The 21,759-nt window shown below is 38.1% G+C and overlaps 2 protein-coding genes across 2 annotated transcripts in view; both read right to left on the bottom strand.

Annotated features, from left to right (window-relative positions):
- Nucleotides 1-5,502, bottom strand: part of si:ch73-242m19.1 — a 41,781-nt gene extending 36,279 nt beyond the window's left edge. The window contains exons 1-6 of the mRNA XM_048190476.1: nucleotides 5,040-5,502; nucleotides 4,551-4,623; nucleotides 4,335-4,445; nucleotides 3,965-4,078; nucleotides 3,691-3,885; nucleotides 503-587 (exon numbers count right to left, since the gene is read on the bottom strand). Coding sequence (XP_048046433.1) covers nucleotides 503-587; nucleotides 3,691-3,885; nucleotides 3,965-4,078; nucleotides 4,335-4,445; nucleotides 4,551-4,623; nucleotides 5,040-5,176 — 715 coding nt within the window. The 5' untranslated portion in view covers nucleotides 5,177-5,502. The remainder of the gene's footprint in view (nucleotides 1-502; nucleotides 588-3,690; nucleotides 3,886-3,964; nucleotides 4,079-4,334; nucleotides 4,446-4,550; nucleotides 4,624-5,039) is intronic.
- Nucleotides 5,503-10,101: 4,599 nt separating this feature from the next.
- On the bottom strand, nucleotides 10,102-20,047 carry foxo3a (forkhead box O3A). The gene is made up of 2 exons (XM_048190475.1): nucleotides 18,348-20,047; nucleotides 10,102-13,880 (listed from the first exon to the last, which is right to left on the bottom strand). The coding sequence occupies exons 1-2, from the start codon at nucleotides 18,912-18,914 to the stop codon at nucleotides 12,519-12,521; spliced, it is 1,929 nt and encodes a 642-aa protein (XP_048046432.1). The 5' UTR covers nucleotides 18,915-20,047; the 3' UTR covers nucleotides 10,102-12,518.
- Nucleotides 20,048-21,759: the final 1,712 nt, after the last annotated feature.

Below are 21,759 nucleotides of genomic sequence, written 5' to 3'. Positions count from 1 at the left end.
GATAGATAGATAGATAGATAGATAGATAGATAGATAGATAGATAGATAGATAGATAGATAGATAGATAGATAGATAGATAGATAGATAGATAGATAGGCCTGATTGAGTTAGTTAGTAATTTGAGTTGAGTTAGTTTGTGTTGAAACTTGATTATGGTAAGAGGTGTGACATGTCTGAAACACGCTTGAAGCCGTTGACCAATCGACAACATACTGGTCCAGCCGACCAATCAGAGCACACTGCACTTTTCAGAAGGAGGGGCTTCATAGAGACAGGAACTAAACGGAGCGTTTCTGACAGACTGGATATAGAGGAGCTGCAACAATCTCAAATATGTTTTTTTTTTTTTAACATTCAGGGATGAAAACCTATTCTAGTAGACCCCAAAAACCAAACCAAGAAAACTTTGAAAAAGGGCATAATATGGCCTCTTTAAACGAAAAAAAATATTAGTTTAAATGTATTTCAACTATAGAACAGCATCAAAAACAGGTTCATTACCAGCAAAATATGCAGGAGATGTAAAATCTACAGCACTGGACATCTGATCCTCATTCCACTCTGTCGAAGGGAGATAACGAAGAACCTACAACCAACACATAATAAAAATTAAAACCAGATTGTTCTTATTATCATCAATAAATGTTAGTTGACAAACTTCATAGACACTGAGAAGGACGTGTCCTCCCTACACTCTAAACATTATGTAATAATGTTCATCAAATGACACTGTTAGAGGAAGTTAATAATTTATATCATAAACATTCTTATACATTTCAGTTATAAACAATAGCTAGCATAGCACATGCGGTAACCTATATACTGTAGCTTAGCATGTAAAGTAAACTTAATGAACAAGTAAGATATTATTTGTTACTGACATTAGCACAGTCATTGCTACTCTTCAGCACAATGGTAACTACGAAAACATATGCATAGCAGAAACATAACAGCATGAAACACTAACAGGTCTTCCCCTTTACTAAAAAACACATAAAATAACACTGAATTTCACCATTTACTCTCCTCATCCAGTGCAAAGTATGCTAACTAGATATCCTCTGCCCACTTTTTAAAGTTATCAAGACTAGTTATCAAGTAAATTAATTTAAAAATTTGTTTTTAAATTACACAATATTACACTGATGTAATAATCAACATTATGTTAACAGAACTCATCAAAATAATGTTTGCAACATAAAAGTTTTAGATAGATAGATAGAGATAGATAAATGTTTATTTCATTCATGGATATTTTTTTTTTTTCCAACAATCTTACTTCATCATCTTCATATATATAATTTATAAAACCATGATGAAAAGGAGGCAGGGTGAAGAATATCTTATGTTTCCTGCCCCCTCAACAATAATAAAAAAAAAAATTCAACATATCAAGTCCCCGTCAATGCATGACGATAACAAATGAAACAAACTAGAATCGATTGAGTTAAAAATTAATTTAATTAAAAATGTAAATTAGATTTTTTAACATGCAACCATGCATTTATTTAAAGGGTTAGTTCACCCAAAAATGAAATTTCTGTCATTAATTACTCACCCTCATGTCGTTTCATACTCGTAAGACCTTCGTTTATCTTCGGAACAAAAATTAAGATATTTTTGATAAAATCCGAGAAGTTTTTAATCTCCCATAGAAAGCAACAAAATTACCACATTGAAGGTGCAAAAAAGTAGTAAAGACATCGTTAAAATAGTCAATGTGACTGCAGTGGTTCAACCTTAATTTTATGAAGCGACGAGAAAACAAAAATAACGACTTTATTCAATAATTTTTTCTCTTCCCTGTCAGTCTCCTACGCAGATGACAGTGCAGAGCTTCCGTGTTTACATAAAAACACTGACTCATTATTGGCCGGCTGCTCACGTGAACAGCGTCAGCCAATACCGAGCCGGGATTTGGACGTAAACAAGGAAGCTTTGCACTGCGACTGCGTCAACTGTGTAAGAGACTGACAGGTAAGAGGAAAAAATTTTGAATAAAGTAGTTATTTTTGTTTTGTTTTTGCACACAAAAACTATTCTCGTCGCTTTATAACATTAAGGTTGAACCACTGTAGTCACGTTGAATATTTTAACGATGTTTTTACTACTTCTCTATACCTTGAATGTAGTAATTTCCTTGCTTTCTGTGGGAGATTAAAAACTTCTCGGATTTCATCAAAAATATCTCAATTTGTGTTCCGTTGATGAACGAAGGTCTTACAGGTTTGGAACAACATGAAGGTGAGTAATTAATGACAGAAATTTAGTTTTTAGGTGAACTAACGCTTTTAGTTGTGGTAATACTGTAGGTCACCTGAATTCATTTTTAGAGTGTATTAGGACTCAGAATTAAAGAGTTCAGAATTATTACAACTTTTACATTTGTTCTCCCCCAGTGTTGAATATTTGGTTACATTCACTGAAAAATGGTAACATCTAAATTAACTGGTTTTAAAACAAAACTAATTTTAGTGGTTAAATCAGGTATAAATAAATCCTTAAAGGGTTAGTTCACCCAAAAATGAAAATTCAGTCATTTATTACTCACCCTCATGTCGTTTCACACCCGTAAGACCTTCGTTCATCTTCAGAACACAAATTAAGATATTTTTGATAAAATCCAATGGCTCAGTGAGGCCTGCATTGCCAGCAAGTTGGTTTACACTTTCAGTGCCCAGAAAGCTACTAAAGACATTTAAATCAGTTCATGTGAGTACAGTGGTTCAACCTTAATGTTATGAAGCGACGAGAATACTTTTTGTGCGCCAAATTTTTTTTTTTTTTAAATTATGACTTTATTCAACAATGTCTAGTGATGAGCGATTTCAAAACACTGCTTCATGAAGCTTTGAAGCTTTACAAATCTTTTGTTTCGAATCAGTGGTTCAGAGCACGTATCAAACTGCCAAAGTCACGTGAACTATTGAAATTTTGAAACACTTAAGACGTAACGAATCCTCGTTCACTGAAATCATGTGATTTTGGCACTGAAACCACTGATTTGAAACAAAAGATTCCTAAAGCTTCGAAGCTTCATGAAGCAGTGTTCGCCCATCAATAGATATTGCTGAATAAAGTCTTTTTTTTTTTTGCCGCACAAATAGTATTCTCGTTGCTTTATAATATTAAAGTTGAACCACTGTACTCACATGAATATGTTTTTAGTACCTTTCTGGGCACTGAAAAAGGAAATGATCTTGCTGGTGATGCAGGCCTCACTGAGCCATCGGATTTTATCAAAAATAACTTAATTTGTGTTCTGAAGATGAACGAAGGTCTCATGGGTGTGAAACGCGTGAGGGTGAGTAATAAATGACTGAAATTTCATTTTTGTGTGAACTAACCCTTTAAGGTAACAATTGCAGGTTACCACTTTTTGCAGTGTTCGGTCACATTTTAGTTTGGGGAACACATATTCACTATTAACTATGACTTTTGTCTCAATAAACTCCTAATTTACTGCTCATTAATAGTTAGTAAGTTAGTTGTTGTGGTGGTTAAGTTTAGGTATGGGGTAGAATTAAAGGATATAGAATATGTTCATGCAGAATAAGGCATTAATATGTGCTTTATAAGTACTAATAAACAGCCAATATCCTAATAATATGCAAGCTAATACGTGACAAGTGATAGTGAGAATTGGTCCCCAAACTAAAAAGTTACCCAGTGCTCTTATGTATTCTCACATGCAGAAAGTTGTAGATGCTTTTAATAGAGTGCAGATGGCAAATAAGCCACTGCAGGTAAATGATGACATCTTCCTGTGTGACCACAGCGACAGGACTCTCCACACCCGCCAGGAGCTTCTCTCTGGACACGGCAAGACGACGCGCCCGGTGCACAGAATCCTCAAATTCATTGCTTATATGTGTGATCTGTTTCTACACAAAGCAAAGGATGAATGTATTCATTTTGCCATTTAATGCATTAAAATCTTCCAAAATGCATGATTTAGATTACTTTATATTGAGGATATAGTTTCTCCAAGACAGTGGAATGGCGACCGAATCTCCTCCATCTCAGCATCAGCAGATATTTGCACCGTGCCAGTTTATAGGTTTGATCTGTGTAAAACTGTTGAGCCAAAAGGATCAGAAAAGTTTTTATAATTGTGTCAAGACCCCTTTATTTTTATATCACTTTATACAATACAGATTGTTTCAAAGCAGCTTCACAATTATAAACAGAATAACAGAATCAATGATGCATCTCAAATTCTGCCACAAAACAGCTCTAAAAAAAAGACAAAAAGTGTCATTATTCAGCTCAAGTCGGTTCTGTGTAAAGTTCATCACTTATGAAAGATACAGTAAAACAGCTCATAACCGACCTGATGCAGCAGTAAGGGCAGACCGTCAAGTGTGTGCTCTTGTGCCAGACAGATCTCCATCTCTCTTTGAGCCACTTCTGCTTGTGACACAACAGGCTTTGTGGACGAAACCTAAAGTCACAGGTCATTTACAACAATGACAAGAAGAGACGTCAAATGAACAAATGCAGGCACATAAAAAACGTAATAAGAGCACAAATAACTGTAAAAACTCACTTGTAGCGCTTTGAGGAGCACCTGCTCTCTCTCCATATGAAAGTAAGACACATCTTTTGGAATATGGACAGAGCTGAAAAAGTTGGCAAGAGTAATATTTTTGTCTATTGGATACAAAATTTGAATGGTGAATCAAGTTCCATGGCATTTTGAACATGTGAATGTACATTAATGTTAAACATCACATAGTTGAATTAATAATGTTTGTTAATGACTTATTAATGAAAGGACTTAAAGGGATAGTTCACTCAAAATGAAAACTGTGTCATCATTTACTCATACTCCATATCACAGTATGAAAAAAAATACTTTGGAAGTTAATGGTGCCCATCAACTGTTCTTAAACATTCTTAAAAATACCTACTTCTGTGTTCAACAGAAGAAAGAAATTTGTACAGGTTTGGAACAACTTGAGGGTGAGTAAATGATGGAAGAATTTTCATTTTTGTGCGAACTATCCCTTTAAGAACCCTATTTCAGCGGTCTTACCTGTATGGTTTTGTGGATATTTTATGTAAAATCTCATTGTCCTCAATCTCAGTCCTCAGAGCCTGAATCTGAGCGGATAGTTCTTCTTGCAGCTGCTCCACCTTCACTGGCGAGCCGAATATGTATGTCTGTGACATCTTGAATTTTACAATCCCAGTTTTGTAAAGCTGACTGTATTAGTTGCATGTATGTCTGTCAACACGTTCAACGGAAAGAAAATAGCTTTAAAAATGGGAATAAAAATAACTTTATAAAAGTGTCTCTACGGTCCAAACTTTTGCTTCAGTGTATCAGTGTTTGTGTCAGTGGTTGCAGTTGCTATAGAGACGCCGGACGCGCGCTTCAAATGAATGGCGGTAAATCACAGCTTCAAATCTGAACCCAAGCGTCGAAGCTGATTTGGTGAGGTTTGTAACCAACCTAGTAACCAAGTTGATTTTTATTTAGCAAATTGTACGGAGCCCCTAAAGGGACATGGTGGTGGAAAAAAATAAAAAATAAAATCCTCCCATCCCAATTATTTTTTTTTCAAATCTTTTGCGTTCCCTTGCAAAGCTTTTGAGTTCCCCCGAGAAACTTTGCATTCCCTCACAAAGATATTAATGTTCCCTTGCTGTGAGCTTGGACAAACACTTCCTCTCCCGCTGGCTGGCAGCAGTGTTTCAGTCAGCTCCATACGTTAATAATGCACACAAATAATGCATGGCTCAGAGTTTAAACTTGTTGGACTCAAATATAAAGAAATGCAGTCAATGCTTAAAGGTGTAATATAATATTTTGAAGTAAAATATCCAAAAACCACTAGGCCAGTGTTATATATTTTGTTCACTTGAGTACTTACAATATCCCAAATGTTTCCGACTATTTGTAAATCGTGAGAAAATTGCAATTTTAACCAAGCCTGCGTCTCAATCAGCTCCCTAGCTCGTGAATCAGTATATAATGAAAGTGAATGTGGCTGATACCCTGATCAGTGCCCTGACTACTGAACTAGGGAGCTGATTGAGACACACGGCAAGACTCCGGGATGTGTTGTGTGAGGAGTCGCCTGTCAATTGCGTCATACCCGCGTTACACTCGGTTTCCGGTTTTATTTTGTAGAAACCATGGAAACACAAAAGACGCTTTAATATTTACATGTTTTAATAGACAAGGAAACAATTGTTTTGATATATTTATAGACAGAAAATGAATTGTTGTTATATAGCTCAACACGTTTAGTCTTATTGTTTAAATCTAATTTTCTTGATTTTTTTCGAGTACCATGCTTTACCATGCCTCAGATGGACTGAATTTGGTGACAGTACAGTGTGTTACAGTGAAGTCATTGAATATTTTTCATAATATAAAATGAGCAAAAGGGTTTTGGGTTTTGCACTTTTCAGACGGTCCCTTCAGACTTCTCTCCGCTTGTCTGCTCATAAAGTCCACTTTATTATAAAGCACATTTGAGGAAAATTGGGTTATTGTAGCTCGTTGTCTATATTGCTATGATTGGAAAGCTGCATTTGTGTTTTAACAATGTTTAGCTCACGAGTTATTGATCCGGGAAGCTCGAATCTGTGAATCTATATTGCTTACTGAACTCCTTGAGTTAAGCACTTGACTTCTTTATATTTGAGTCCAGCCAGCGGGACATTAAAGACATTAATTTGTCCGAGCTCACAGCAAGGGAACGATAATATCTTTGTGAGGGAACGCAAAAGAAAAATAAAATTCGTCCCATCCCAAATTTTTTCCACCACCACGTCCGTTTAGGGGCTCCGTAAAATGTAGACACGTTCAGTATATTTTAGTACAAAATAATATTGTTGTGGTAAAATTAACTTGTGTGAATGTAGTAACGTCTGTACAGTAAATAACACTGAAGATAAATACAAGTATTTGAAATAACATTGAAATGAAAGTAATTTATGATGAGTCTACATCCGGATTTTAACCTGCAGAGGGCGATGAAAACTCAGTCAAGCGACTCAATTTTATTGTGCTGACACAAGCAAAGAGGACAAACCTGTCAGGTCTACCTGAAGTCTTGAACATAATCTTTTTTATTATTATTATTTTATTATTTTCACATGAAAGTGTCCTTATACTGATCTTGTAAATTGCGAGACCCCAAACAGCTTCTCGTTGACAGAAGACTTTGTGTGCAATGGAAATAAATATATATTTCTTTTCTTCTTCTTCTTTTTTTTTTTTTTTTTACAAAGGTTGTCTCTTTCAGCCTATACAGCGATCAGTCGCTTCTCAATGTATAATTTAATAAATCAGATCCACCTTCTCTGGATTTAAATAGCTCAACATTCCAAGTTGACTTGGATACAGAAGCACCGATTGGTTCGTGGCAAAAGCAGCCGGTAGCCAATGAGAGATCATCACCAAGGTGCTGTCCCACCAATGAGTGCACAAGGACACGGGCCACATTTTACAGCTATTGTCACTAGGGGGTTGTTTTCCTCCCTGCAGAGAGCAGTAAAACATTATGAATGATTTTCTTAACACAATCAATCCCACTGATTGTACAGCGCCTATGAATGAGCGTGATTGCTACATGTGCATGAATACACACTAATTTTGAAAAAATATCAGCAATCAAACACAACAACAGGGGCTTCATCTAAGAGAACATTTCATACATTTTCAAAAGACACGTCTCCTTGGTATCCATATACAATCTGGATGCCGTTCATATGGGGAAAAAGCTAGAAAAGGGAATGGACTGGCAAAGGTTTGAACCTTCTTAAGTCTAGGCTGAAATGAAACTGTCCAGACACCAACAACCTCTTTGTGTCATCACAGACTTGGTTACTTTGGGAGAGTGTTTAGAAGCCTTCTGACAAATTCCAAAACCTTTTGGAGAACATTTTAAGTTATATATTATCTGAAAGACACTGTTCAGTGTAAATCAAACACCTTAGTTGCATCGCTCTTACTGGCAGGAACAGTGTTGGAAACATCATGTTCAGAGGTTATTTTTAAAGTGTCAAAACTGAGGCATAACAGGAAGAAAATGGGGTGAGAAATTGTCAACGTACATGATATTTGAGCAAATGTGAGTTTCCAAAAACCAAAGATAACTATGGCCTTTAATAAACAAAAAAGGCACTTTTGAAACCAAATAACCTAGAGCATACACTGCCCGGACAGACTAAAAAAAAAAAAAGGTCGCTGATTGGATCATTATTGCAGTGATTAATATGTTTCTATCATGTTATACGTTTGGCAATAGTTTTTCTAATTCTAACTGATGGATTGTGTAACTTGCATGTAGGAAGACACATCATGGCCATATTCCAGGATTACAAAGCCAAGATTCATCAGGCTCAAATTGTGAAAGAATGTTTGGGCATTTTCATCAAGAGGTGCATCAATTTTTGGTCAAGATCTTGTACTGACAATGCAAGAGGTGAGCACTCTGTAAAGTCTACTCCAGCACATCCCAAAGACTTTCAATGAATTTAAAGGGTTTGTTCACCCAAAAATGAAAATAATGTCATTAATTACTCACCCTAATGTTGTTCCACACCCGTAAGACCTTCGTTCATCTTCGGACCACAAATTAAGATATTTTTGTTGAATTCCGATGTCTCAGTGAGGCCTGCATAGCCAGCAATGATATTTCCTCTCTCAAGATCCATTAATGTACTAAAAACATATTTACCTTCAACCGTTTGGAGAGACCATTGAAGTCCACTATAAGGAGAATAATCCTGGAATGTTTATCAAAAACCTTAATTTCTTTTCGACTGAGGAAAGAAAGACATGAACATCTTGGATGACATGGGGGTGAGTAAATTATCAGGAAAATTTTAATTGAAAGTGAACTAATCCTTTAATATTATAAAGCGACGAGAATATTTTTGGTGCGCCAAAAAAAAACAAAATAACGACTTATATAGTGATGGCCGATTTCAAAACACTGCTTCAGGAAGCTTCGGAGCGTTATGAATCTTTTGTGTCGGATCAGCGGTTTGGAGCGCCAAAGTCAAGTGATTTCAGCAGTTTGGCGGTTTGACACGTGATCCGATTCATGATTCGATATACTGATTCATAACGCTCCGAAGCTTCCTGAAGCAGTGTTTTGAAATCGGCCATCACTAAATAAGTTATTTCATTTTTTTGGCGCACCAAAAATATTCTCGTCGCTTTATATTAATACTGAGCCACTGTACTTGCATGAACAGATTTAAATATGTTTATAGTACATTAGTGGATCTTGAGAGAGGAAATATCATTGCTGGCTATGCAGGCCACACTGAGCCATCGGATTTCAACAAAAATATCTTAATTTGCATTCCGAAGATTAATGAAGCTCTTACGGGTGTAGAACGACATGAGGGTGAGTAATAAATGACATTTTTGGGTGAACTAACCCTTTAAGGTCTGGACTCAGATGTGCCAATTCATGTGTGCTCTCACAGCCATTCTCTCACAATTTGAGCCTGATGAATCCTGACATTATCATCCTGGAATATGGCCATGATGTGTTTTCCTACATGGTCGTTTAAGAAATGAAAAGCTACACACTCCATCAATTAATAACTGCTGCCAAACATAACATGCTAGAAACATAATCACTGCAATAATTATCCAATCATAGACGCTTAATTTGCCTATTTAAATCCAAACAGTGACATTTTTTTCTTATTTTTATGGGGGGTCAGGCAGTGTAGTTCAAGTTAAGTGTTTTTAAATTAAGTGCGTTCATGATCCATAGAAAACTGAGCCAATGAAATCAAATAAATCAGAAAATGTTTGCCAACAAGAGCCTTGATCAGGATTACACTGAAACTGTGAAGATACCGATTTAAAACTCAATGCTTTGGCCAGTAACTGTGATTTAAATAAATTCACTTTCCAGATTAAATGGTTAAAAACCGCTAATTTTCAATATACGACTTTAGACTTTTAGGGCACATTGCATGTTTTTTTTTTTGCAAATAATGGTTTATTAAAAGCACTTTTTTTTCCAATCTACTGATCAGTTTGTCCAGACAGACGCACAAGCATTAAATCAGTTGCTTATTCCACAACATATTAAAATAAAGACTGGAGAAAGAAATTTATTGTGTCATACAAGCTTTATTTACATGCACCTTGCCTTGCACTACCTTGTTTACATTATCCAAAATGGAAATACACAGGTAAAGTCAAGCAAACATTGAATGGATGCTAACTAACGGCCAGCTGTGGTGTGTGGTGCTACACACGAAGATTTCCTTTTCACAATTCGTGTTAAATCCTTCTTTTAAGGATTAAAATTGAAAATGAATGAAAATTGTTGTAGCTCTTTTGTGAAGTACAATGATCCTACCCAAAGGAAATGAAAACCCAGAATTAAAAGCATTTCTATTTTGAGGATGCCATTTATGATGCTGAAATGGATTACACAATGTGAAACTAAGTAAACAAAGGTAAACACAGCACAATCGACTTTTTATAGTCATCTTAAATTCTGTGACTCCAGCTGATTATAAAAAGCAGATTATAAAAATCAGTGCTTTTAAGAGGCTTATGAAAATTCTGGGTGTGAAACTGACCTTAACAAAAGGTACATTCGACTGTGATGTTAAAACAACATTAGGTTACAACTATTGAAACGCCTGCAAGTTGTCCCTGAATGGCACTATTTTATCAGACTGAATAGTTGCATTATTTTTCATCAGCCTCATTTGGTTGTCTGGCATATGCAAGATCAACAGTGAAATACAGTACAGCGTAGGTGCTTTCTTACATAGCTTATCCATATACTACAATGTGGCTGCCTTTCATTTTAAAACTATTAGGATGCTTAAAACACACTGCCATCACACCTGATGCACACGTTCTACTAGCACCAGCCATTGTGTAGAAACGTACACATAAATGCTAAGAAAGTAACATGCCAGCCATATGTACTGACCCAACACAATTTCACTTAGCACCAAATGCTCTTAGCTTAATTTTTTCCTGCTACAAATACACAAACATCTAGTGGTCCTTAATCAGCGTTCCAAAATTTATAATTGTTAATATAGCTTAATGAATCCAATATGTATGTGTAAACACGCACACATACACACATATTCAGTGTACAGCACATACACATGTGCACTATGGGCCTCATTTATGAAATGCAAGTACAACAGAAATCTATGATTTACGCAGAAATTTGTAAACCCATTCTTACATAAATGGTTGCATGCATGTATACAGGCCGTGTACAGTACATGCACACAAAACAAATTTGTTCAAATTGTTCAACTGATAATGATAAATAATTTATACAGCAATTACTTCATTAACGAGGCCCTATGTGTGTGTGTGTGTGTGTGTGTGTCTGTATACACATTCAAATATACAAATATAATCACTCATAATCTATTCTTAAATAGGAAGTGAAAGCAGTTCGGGGTGATTGAGATGCTCAAGAACTCAGTGTTCAAGGACTCGGAGCAGGATAAATGCACAGGTTTTGTTAGGAAATCCATGGGAAACACTGACAAACTAGTTTCATACAGCAGAACACTAAATACATAGCTTATATCATATCATAGTTCACTTTTGCCGTAAAAGGAGTCAAGGATACATTATGATCACTGGTTTCACAAAAACACAATCTCTTCCCCTTTTCAGCTTTTACAAAAAATAATCTGAGAAACAGACAGATTTTCATGGCCATTTTTCTGACAACAGAAACATTCTCAACAGTTCGTATTGTAAACAGGCCATTGTTGCAATTGTCCTGTAGAGGACAAGTTTGGCAAGAGGCAAGTGTTTGTTGCAATGTGAGGACTAGAAATCTTTTAATCTTGATTACGGTTACAACAAATTACAACAAACTAAGGGCACCTACAGACTAGAGTTGACTTGATTTCAATTAGGATAACGTATCGCAACGACAAAGAAAACGCAAGGGTTTGCCAAAGTGACAAGATGAAAAGTTGAGAATATTTTAACTTTTCACTGCAATGCCAGTCACAGGTACTAGAGAATTCAAGATTCTCGCTTGGTTGTCAAACTGACCCGACTCTTTCCACTCTCCCAAATGAATTTGTAAGAGCTTCCTCTGTTGTGCAGGCACCCTTGTACACAGTGGTGGGTTTTAGGGATTTCGTATTCTAGACATACTAAGGGAAGTACTGTTATTCAAGCCTTCATATATAGACAACCTTTTATTTACGATACTCCACTTACCATATTCTAGCAGCTGAGTTAATTACCTTGCTACTGGCGAATAGATTAACTTGCAAGCACTTCAAGGATAAATTTGTCGAAACACTTTACGACGTCCATTAAACCAGCCTCAATCATGACGATACAAAAACGTACAGCCACAAAACTACAACACCGACTGGGTAAATCATTGACGTTAACTCAAACTCATTCCAATGGATGTCAAATAGCTTTTCTACAGCATAATGTACAGTTGCTTTACAGTGGACAGTTTGGCTCAAATGCGGTGTTCTGCCTGTCCCTACATTCCTGGGCCTGGCCGGATCAACCTGGTACCCAGCTTTGGGAGGAGGTTCGTTTGGTTCTGGAGAAACTCTCTGAAGTCAGATTAGCATTCTGAGAGGAGATAAGATGGGAATCGAAGCTGAACTCCAGGCCATCGGCATCCATCAGATCGTTGCGAGTGATGGTGTCCATGTCGCAATCGAAACTCCCACTTAATGCCTCCAGATCTAATTCAGATGGGAATCGCTCCTGAGACACCAACTGAACGGAGGAAACGCTGCCGTTGAGACCTGCCAACAACGAATCAGAGGAGTTGAGCTGCATAGATGTGCTTCTGAAGGGAGACTGTTGAAGATGTTGCTTCATCAAGCTTTGGTAGTCTGACTCGCTGCAGTTCATCCGCCATCCAGATGGCGACACCTTCTTGAGGCCTGCTTGTCCTCCAGGCCCAGCCTGGTTGGACATCATGGGATCATTACGCAGCAACAGCGCACTGCGACGGGCATTCTGGGAGGAAAGGGAGGCACTGGCTTGTGACATAAGAGGGTCAGATTGGGTAAGAAGGACATCGCTGTGACTGTTGGACTCAGAGCTGAGCAAGTCCTGCAGACTCTGCTCGCTAAAGAGAGAACCGCAGGAGAACGTAGCCTGCTTGTTTTCCTGGATAGTTTGCATTGGAGACTGCCTCAGGCCAGTGACGGACGGAGGGCTGAACATGGAGTTAGTGCCATAGCTGCCAGAGGGAATTGCCAGACTGCTCCCAGAGCAGCTGAAGGTAAACACAGGGCTTCCCTGTAGGTTGGCCCCACTCTCATCTTGACCCGGAGACTGGGAAGCCGTCAAGCTGATGTTGTCTAGAAGGTCGTCCATTAGGTTATCAGAGAGGCCGTCGTTGAGGTTCATGGTTCCTGCAAGGTCAGCTAGACGGGGCAGTTCGGTCAGCCCGGTGGACGGAGACATACTACTAGGGCTGGAGTACAGCATGGGCGACAGGGGAGAGTCGTCATCAGGAACTTCGTCCATCTCAAGGTTGGCCAGGATTGGGGAAAGGCGTCCGCTTAGGGTGCTGGCGTTGGAATTAGTGCGAGAACGGAAATCCGTCCAAGCGTCGAGCTCGTCGCTACTGCGGGAGGTCGGGCTACCGGTCCATTTGGACAGGCTGGAGGAACTCTCTGAGCTTCCGTCCTGAGTAGCCTGAAGAGCTGCCTTTTTCTTTGCGGCACGGCCACGGGCGCTCTTGATGAGCTTATTACTGTTGTCCATGGAAACTGCACGTCTCCGCGGCGCTTTCCCCCCTTTTCCGCCATCTGGGTTGACGATCCACCATGAACTCTTTCCTGTTCCTTCATTTTGCACCCGGACAAAGCGACTGTGGAGTGACAGGTTATGTCGTATTGAGTTCTGTGAAAAGAGAAAAGAAGAGAGTGAGCCGTGCATCATTAGACATGCTTGAAACATTCATATGCAGCTTTATTTAGATCCCTCAGCTTTATTCATCAAGGATCTGGCCATTAAAAAGCAGAATAATGGGCTAATGTTCAAATAATCTTGGAATCAATAGAGCACAATGCTGAGAGAGGAACAATGGCACTTTGACTTGATTGCTTTATCCAGAAATTGAAAAGTCATGTGACCCCTCTGACCAAGAGTCAATTGCTGCTCCCAATTCACATACTATCCGTCCTAAATAGTATTTGAAATTAGAATTAGTGTGTCCCAAATGATAGTATGTTAAAATGAATTCTCCAAAGATACTTGGATGGTCCACTTTATCCAGTTAGTGTCCGAAGTGCAGATCCGTGCACACTCTAACAGCTAATATTGCCTACAACCCATTGCGCGTTGGACGAGGATTCGGTTAGAACTACAAACACGAATATAAAGTGTTTAAAAAACTACAAACATGGCAGATGTGCAACGGATAAGTAGAGAAGTTTAGATAAAGGGGCTTGAGTGATTAATAATCATTACCCAACTGATGAAAAGATATTTATTCAATGTTATCCACATTATATGTCATCTGCAACAGCATTGTGAACTTTTGTAAAGATACATTTGGCCATTAACTTTTAAATGCATCATTATGCAAATTGCAAAAACATGAGGGCCCAGTTTCACAGACAGGGCTTAGACTAAACCAGGATTCATTTAAGACTAAATAGCTTTTATAAATGTGCTTTAGAAAAAACATTACTGGTGTGAATATTGAGACATAACTATGGCACTGACATATTTTAAGATATGTCAGAGCAAGTTTCTTTCAGTCAAACATGCATTTTAGTCTGGGACTAGCTTAAGCCTTGTCTATGAAACCGGCCAGAGGAGTTCTCCACATGAAAGACCCACAACTGGTAGATCAATGCGCCACTATATTTCTCTCCGAAATGGAAGGAAGTGTGAGTGTGGAGGATTTTAACTGATTGACAAGATGATTGACAGGGCAGTTTAAATGGTAACAGGATGCACATAACTAAGAGCGTCTGTTAAAGACGCAATTATAACGAAGTTATATGCCCCAAAGCTTGCCTACTCTTCTGATATACACTTTAAAAGTAGATACTTTTTTTTTTCTTCACAAAAACAGTACTTATTTTTAGGGCATAGCATAAGTAGGCGAATTGGAATGCAGCACATGTGTTTTGGTAAAAAGAAAAAAAGAAGAAAAAAAAGTAACGCATAGCTCAAATTACTTTCAATGTGTTTACACAAGTTAATAAGTAAACAAATAAAATCAATTCAATCAATCATTCAAAATCAACCAATCCTGATTTCCATGTCAATGCTGTTGTGTATATTGAGTTTGTTGAATTAGCAACTAGGCATTTGTGGTTCCCATAGGGGTTTGTAACCAAATATTCTGTGCTGAAATGCAATTAAATTCTAAATTGACTAATTCTCACTTTTAACAAATAAACACTAGTCCAAAAGAAAATACAGAAATAGAAAAAAAGGCTGTGCCCATTTGAATTTCACACACACTGTTCAAACTGGGCTTGTGGTCAAGACCATTCTGCAAGTAAATCAACGCACTCTGCACCGTCCACTGGGCTTTCCAGGTAATTGGTCTGCGCTGTGCAGTTCAACTGGCTAACTTTGAGTGGTCGGCTTTTGGCATTTCACATATGCAACAGAAAACAGCCAATTTTGTAGGCACTCCAGTGCAATCACTAACAAAATTTTGTTACATTTTTAAATAAAGTTTAAGAGTGCAGTGCAGTGCAGTGAAGCTGCATTAATGTGGACTGCAGCACAGAATCCACAGCAATCCATAATGCAGCATCAGAGATGTGATAAAATTCACAAGCAAGACATGGTTTGCCTTTTTTATGTATACTCAAGCAGTCTAAAAAATGGTGCGAATTTACCACTGCTGTGCCTGCTGTGATACATCTTGAAGAAGGCTGGACATTGTCCTGTGAACATCACTTTACTGACCTTTGCTTGAACTTCTCAAAGAGTGAATGGGCAGACCTCCTGACACTTCACATCCATTAATGCCTTTGCTTCAAGCCTATTACTGGATTTAAACCAAGACTTTTTCCTATTCTGAGAAGAACATGTATCCCAAACACATTCGTTAGGTACGCAAGTAGTTCTCCTTTTTTGCATCGTTAAGCTGGCTAACTGAATTGATTGGATTGAGAATCTAATCTAAGACATGCATCAGATTGTTTGTTGACAATCATAGCTACATTGATTACAAAACAGATCATTACAAACTAGGCTTACAATGAGAACAGTATCTTCAATGAGGAACTGATTCAGTGATTAAACCAGTTTGAACGTTTATTATATCCATTTGCTTTTCCTGCAATTACAACAATTGCAATCAAAATGCATATTTCACATATACATAATCTATGTTTATAATATTTTAACATTTTTGAAAATTCTAGTCTAAAACTTCAAAAAGAAGTCAAGATAAAGTAGTGATGTTTTGACCTGCTTTGACTATAAGGATGGATGAAAAGCATCTCCTAAAATGGCAAATTCAGCTACAGCTCTTCTTAATCATCTTAAAGTTAAGCAACTTGAACAAAAGCACAAGTGCATCAAAGATGGCTCACCCCCATTGGGCACCAAATCTGAAAGTTTAGCATTAAGACGCTTGATCATTAACCTGTAGGCCACCAGAACCCCCTATTTGCTTTATGCGGTCAAAGGGTAAATCACACAAAGAAATATATATCATAGATATACAATTATATATTGTATCATATAATTCATAATGAATCACCAAAAAGAAAACAAAATTTATTGAACAAAATGAAGCCTATTTTTAGAACTCTTTTTTTTTTTTTGCATTGTGATAACTATTAAAACTTTTTATCCTCATTACTGCATTGTGGGGTAAAATAAATCTCATTCTCAAAAATAAAATATATTACTTTTTCCACATTACAATGAAAAATTAGGTTAATATTATTATATAATGTGGGTTCAGCATTACGGTAACATGAATTCGAGGGGGAAAACATTCTTAACAGCTGAGATTTACCAGCTTATAAATTGTTCATATTAGTAACCCACTGCATTAAATAGAGTGTAAGTGTGAACTTAGCAATGAAAATCATCTTAAAAATTCAGTGGTGCTGCTTTCTATTGAATTAAATCCACACAAGACCATGAAGAATAACTATAATAGATGAAAACAGGGGCTGAAATCATCTGAAAGCCATGATGCAGTCCCTTTTGAGCAAAGCACCACTCAGAACAGCACTGGAGCGCTGCCAGTTTACACACAATGCTGTATCTCAGAGTCAAACACCAAAGCTCTTCACACGTTGCTACACACTGACCTACATAGTTTCCAGTCAGCTGATTGCTTCTTATGCTGTACCCAAGAGCCAATAGGAAGTGGAGGTGGGGACGAAGCAGCCAATAGCAACCCTCACACTGACAATATGCCCATGGTTTCTGTTTTTTTTTCATTCAGTGGCAGGCAGATGCAAACACTCTGCAGGATGGCTTTATCTGCACTGAACACGGTTGACTGTTCCTACAGTCTGGTAGTAAGAAGATTCTTTTTTTAAGAATAACCAAAATGTATGTTTTCTTAAATAGAAAGGATTTAAACATTCAGATTGGCTAATGTGCATGTTACTATGGACTGCAATCAGAATGCAATGCAATTTTCAAATAAAAACAGAGATTCATATAATTATGCATATTATATGCAAATCGTATAAAAAAAAAATAAAAAAAAAATCAAGCATTTACAATCCACTGGGCATGGCTTGTTTGCGAAGGTGCCGAATCATCTTTTTAAATGTAATATATGCACAGCAGCAGCTCACCAGCCTTACATCTGCAGGATTGCACAGGGATTTCCTGAGGTTTTTCTCTAATTCAAATCCAGCTATACCAAGAGCATTCATTAGACTTGATTCCATGTTGGATAAATTGTTTTTCCAGGCCGAGCTAATCCCTGGAATCAAAGCAAACGCCAGTGCTCAAAAAAGAAAAAAGAACGTACAATTAATTCATGAAAGTGCGATCATATTGACGACACAATAAATGATCACTGGAAGTATTATAGACATTTGCTATAACTACAATTCTTCTTATCAAGCTTCAATACTTTGAAACGATGAGGCAAGGGCCATTCAAAAGGTCGTCTTTATCAGTGGCACCTTTCCCAGTTTATCTGCTGTTACGCCCTTTGGCATGACTACAGCGGCTTGCACTTAATCAGCAAACCACACATGACATGACATGACTAGTAGTCCACATTTCCAGCATCTATGCCATTTTACCACTCTGTAAAAACTACTACCAGCAACAAATTGATATATATTTATAGACCATAAACACTCCTGATAAGCAAGTCAAGGTTAAAATCCAGCCCATCTCTTTGACCTGACGTACCTTCCATCCTGCAGAGCTGTTGCTGTCACCTTTGTCCTTGAAGTATGGCACATTCCGGACCATCCAATCATAAATCTGGGCCAATGTCAGCCTTTTCTCTGGCGTGCTCTCGATGGCTTGAGTGATGAGGTCTGCGTAGGAATAGTTTCCCCAGGCGTTCCTGCGGGCAGAGGATTTTCTGGGCTGCTGAGGAATCAGACCATTGATGCTGGAGTCGCTGCAGGCAGCGGGCAGAGCATGTTGCGAAGAAACAGGAGAGCCATAGGTGTCTTTACCACTGACGGCAGCGTTGGTTTGTATGGCAGGAGCAGCAGCACTCTCATTTCCTTCTGTGACACTGACAGGCTTTGATGCGCCTGTAATGTCACTAGATGCAGAAGCATCATCAGTGCCATTTTCATCCACCTCTTCCTCGGGAATGATTCCCACATCTGCTGGTTCTGCTTTTCCAGCATTGGACTCTGGTCTGGGCAGAGGCCAGGTGCAAGACCTGGGCCTTTTTTGGGGCTCGAAATCAGGGTCTATGTCGACGTCCACAGCCAAGGGCTTATCTATCTCATCTGCCATATTTCCTCGACTCCTTCAAATGAATGATATATGGACGGCTTTTCTGAACACAACAGCAGCAGTGCCCTCGTGCATGCCATTAATGGATCACTTCTAGAGTCCACATTTCAATCCGGGACACTTCGAGAACCGAAATGATGTTATGAGAGGTTTAGAAATATTTACAAATGCGTTCGAGTGCATTATGTACACTTACAGCATATAGACGGATTCTCGCTCGATTTGGTTAGTTTTAAGAGTCCGTAATAAACCAACGAAAATGCTCCAAACAAAGCTCGTTTAATGAAGCTTCCGTGGTTCAAAAGCATAAAGACTGTAACAGAGCGGACGGTCGAATTCGTTACATTGTTGCATGACGTCGCGCTGCGAACGTGTTACATTGTAACATTACATCATAACGCGAATGTTACTTTGCTTCAGCGGGCAGCTGCCCTTTAATAAAATATTTGATTTAAAGCGATTAGGAAAGGCTGTGCGTTCGCTAAAGTGTCCTCAAATGATCAAGCCATACCTCCACATCCGTCCCTCTCCAAATCAACACGAATGAGTCCTAACAGACACACAGTTTTTCCCAGTAAACCTCCATGATCCCTGTTCCATGTCGGAGCAGGACATCGCGTCCCGCAACCCGGGCGATCCAGCACTGCCAAAGCCTCTAATGCGCTGCTGCTCCGCTGCAAACTAAAGAAAATAACAGTAACACACAGATCATCCGCCCCCTGGAAACAGTCAGAGGAACTGCTTCTTAAAGGGCCGGAGCTGAGCTCACAATCCACTGCCACGCGCGTCATCTGCACGCTACACAGATATGCCATCACAAGAGCTCTTATTTTATACACTCTCTCTAATAAATGGCTCCTAGACAGGCTAAGAGCCTTGGAAGAGCATTTTTCCACTCTCTGAAGAAAATGCGATTTGGTGAATCTCAAAAACTGACAAGAAAAGAAACAAAAGAAACCAAAAGAAACAAAATACACTGTACATTTAAAATCAAACCTGTTTTATGGCCATTAAGAGTATTTATAATTCATTTCATGACAGCTGGTATCTGCTGCAATATGCTTATTTTAATTAAACATACATTATATATTAGAATTATATTAGAATTTTATTAATTATATTAAAGGGTTAGTTCACCCAAAAATGAAAATTCTGTCATTTATTACTTACCCTCATGTCGTTCCACACCCGTAAGACCTTCGTTAATCTTCGGAACACAAATTAAGATATTTTAGTTGAAATCCGATGGCTCCGAGGCCTCCATAGGGAGCAATTTCCTCTCTCAAGATCCAGTGGTTCAATATTAATATTATAAAGCGACGAGAATTTTTTTTTGGGCGCTCCAAAAATAAACAAAATAACGAATTATTTAGTGATGGTCGATTTCAAAACACTGCTTCAGGAAGCATTGGAGCACAGATGAATCAGTGTATCGAATCATGATTCAGATCGCATGTCAAACCGCCAATGGCTGAAGTCACGGGTGTGGAACGGCATGAGGGTAAGTAATAAATGACAGAATTTTCATTTTTGGGTGAACTAACCCTTTATAACAGGGGCTTAAAGATCCCAAAATATTGACTCATATGGCGACATGCTCCATGTCCAATTAAAATGGCTTTTATCAGGCTCTGACTGGAGTCTAGCTATCTCACGGAAGTTTACATGCATTAAAATCATATTTCCTTAGGGGTATTTGTTTTGTAAATTAGGGGAAATTACTTCAAATTTAAAGGCACAATATGTAAGATTTTTGGATTAAAATACCCAAAAACCACTAGAACAGTGTTATATATTTTGTTGACTTCAATCTAGAGAAATTTTAACCAGGACACGGACCCGTGCGTCGTCTATTAATGACATCATACCCACGTTACCCTCGATTTCCGGTTTTATTTTGTAGAAACCATGGAAACACCAAAGACGCTTTATATTATGCATTTTATTAGACAGGTGAGCAACTGTTTGGATACATTTATCAACAGAAAACTAATGTTATACAGCTCAACACAGTAAGTCTGACTGTTTAAATATCGTTTTCGTAATTTACAGCAAGTACCATGTTTTACCATGGCTAATATCATTCTAGCTTACTGCCGAGCGAACGCAGAGTAGCGCTAACAACTTTCAACACACAAATGTATCTAATATGATAAACAGCGCTGCTTTACCCGACATATGCTTGACTATTAGAAGCGAAAGCGGTCTAATAAAAGCATAATAAAAGCCCCACTTCTCGCGAGGCATGTGTCGCGCTCGTCTCTCATTAGCAATCGCTCCAGCGGCCTCGTTTCCTTTCGGCCACACCCTGCTTCATACTACAGTAATGTAAATAAATCTTTAATACATTAGCTTATCCATTAATGATTTCTGCCTGAATCCGATTGGATTCTTTTCCACCGGATGTTGACGTGAAGACAACGTCTCCCATGATTCCGCGAAATCAAGGCATCATCAAGCTACTTCTTTTGTTTTGAATAAGCGACCTCTAGCAGCAAAAAGTACATATTGTGCCTTTAAGAGAGAATCTTTAAAAAATAATAGGAACAGAAATATGACATTGTCGTGCATTACAGTAATGAGAAGAATTGTTTCCAAGGCATTGCTATGCAGTTGTTTCTCTTAGTGATCACAAAAGTAATAGCACACACAATCTGAGGTATCATTCATGCACATTGCACAATATGTGCTACAGGCAAGCAAGATAAGCCCCAAAATGTAATTCTTAGGATTAGGGATTTGAACAAACCCCAAATTATAAGCATGAGCTTGATTTAGTAAGTACCACCAATGAATGAATCAATGAATGAATGAATCTCTCAGGTCCACAGAGCAAAGGTCCAAG

This window comes from Megalobrama amblycephala, linkage group LG5 (assembly GCF_018812025.1).
Source record: "Megalobrama amblycephala isolate DHTTF-2021 linkage group LG5, ASM1881202v1, whole genome shotgun sequence".
NCBI lineage: Eukaryota > Metazoa > Chordata > Actinopteri > Cypriniformes > Xenocyprididae > Megalobrama > Megalobrama amblycephala.
Note: the sequence above shows the minus strand (reverse complement) of the source record. Positions and strands in the feature narration are given on the sequence as shown.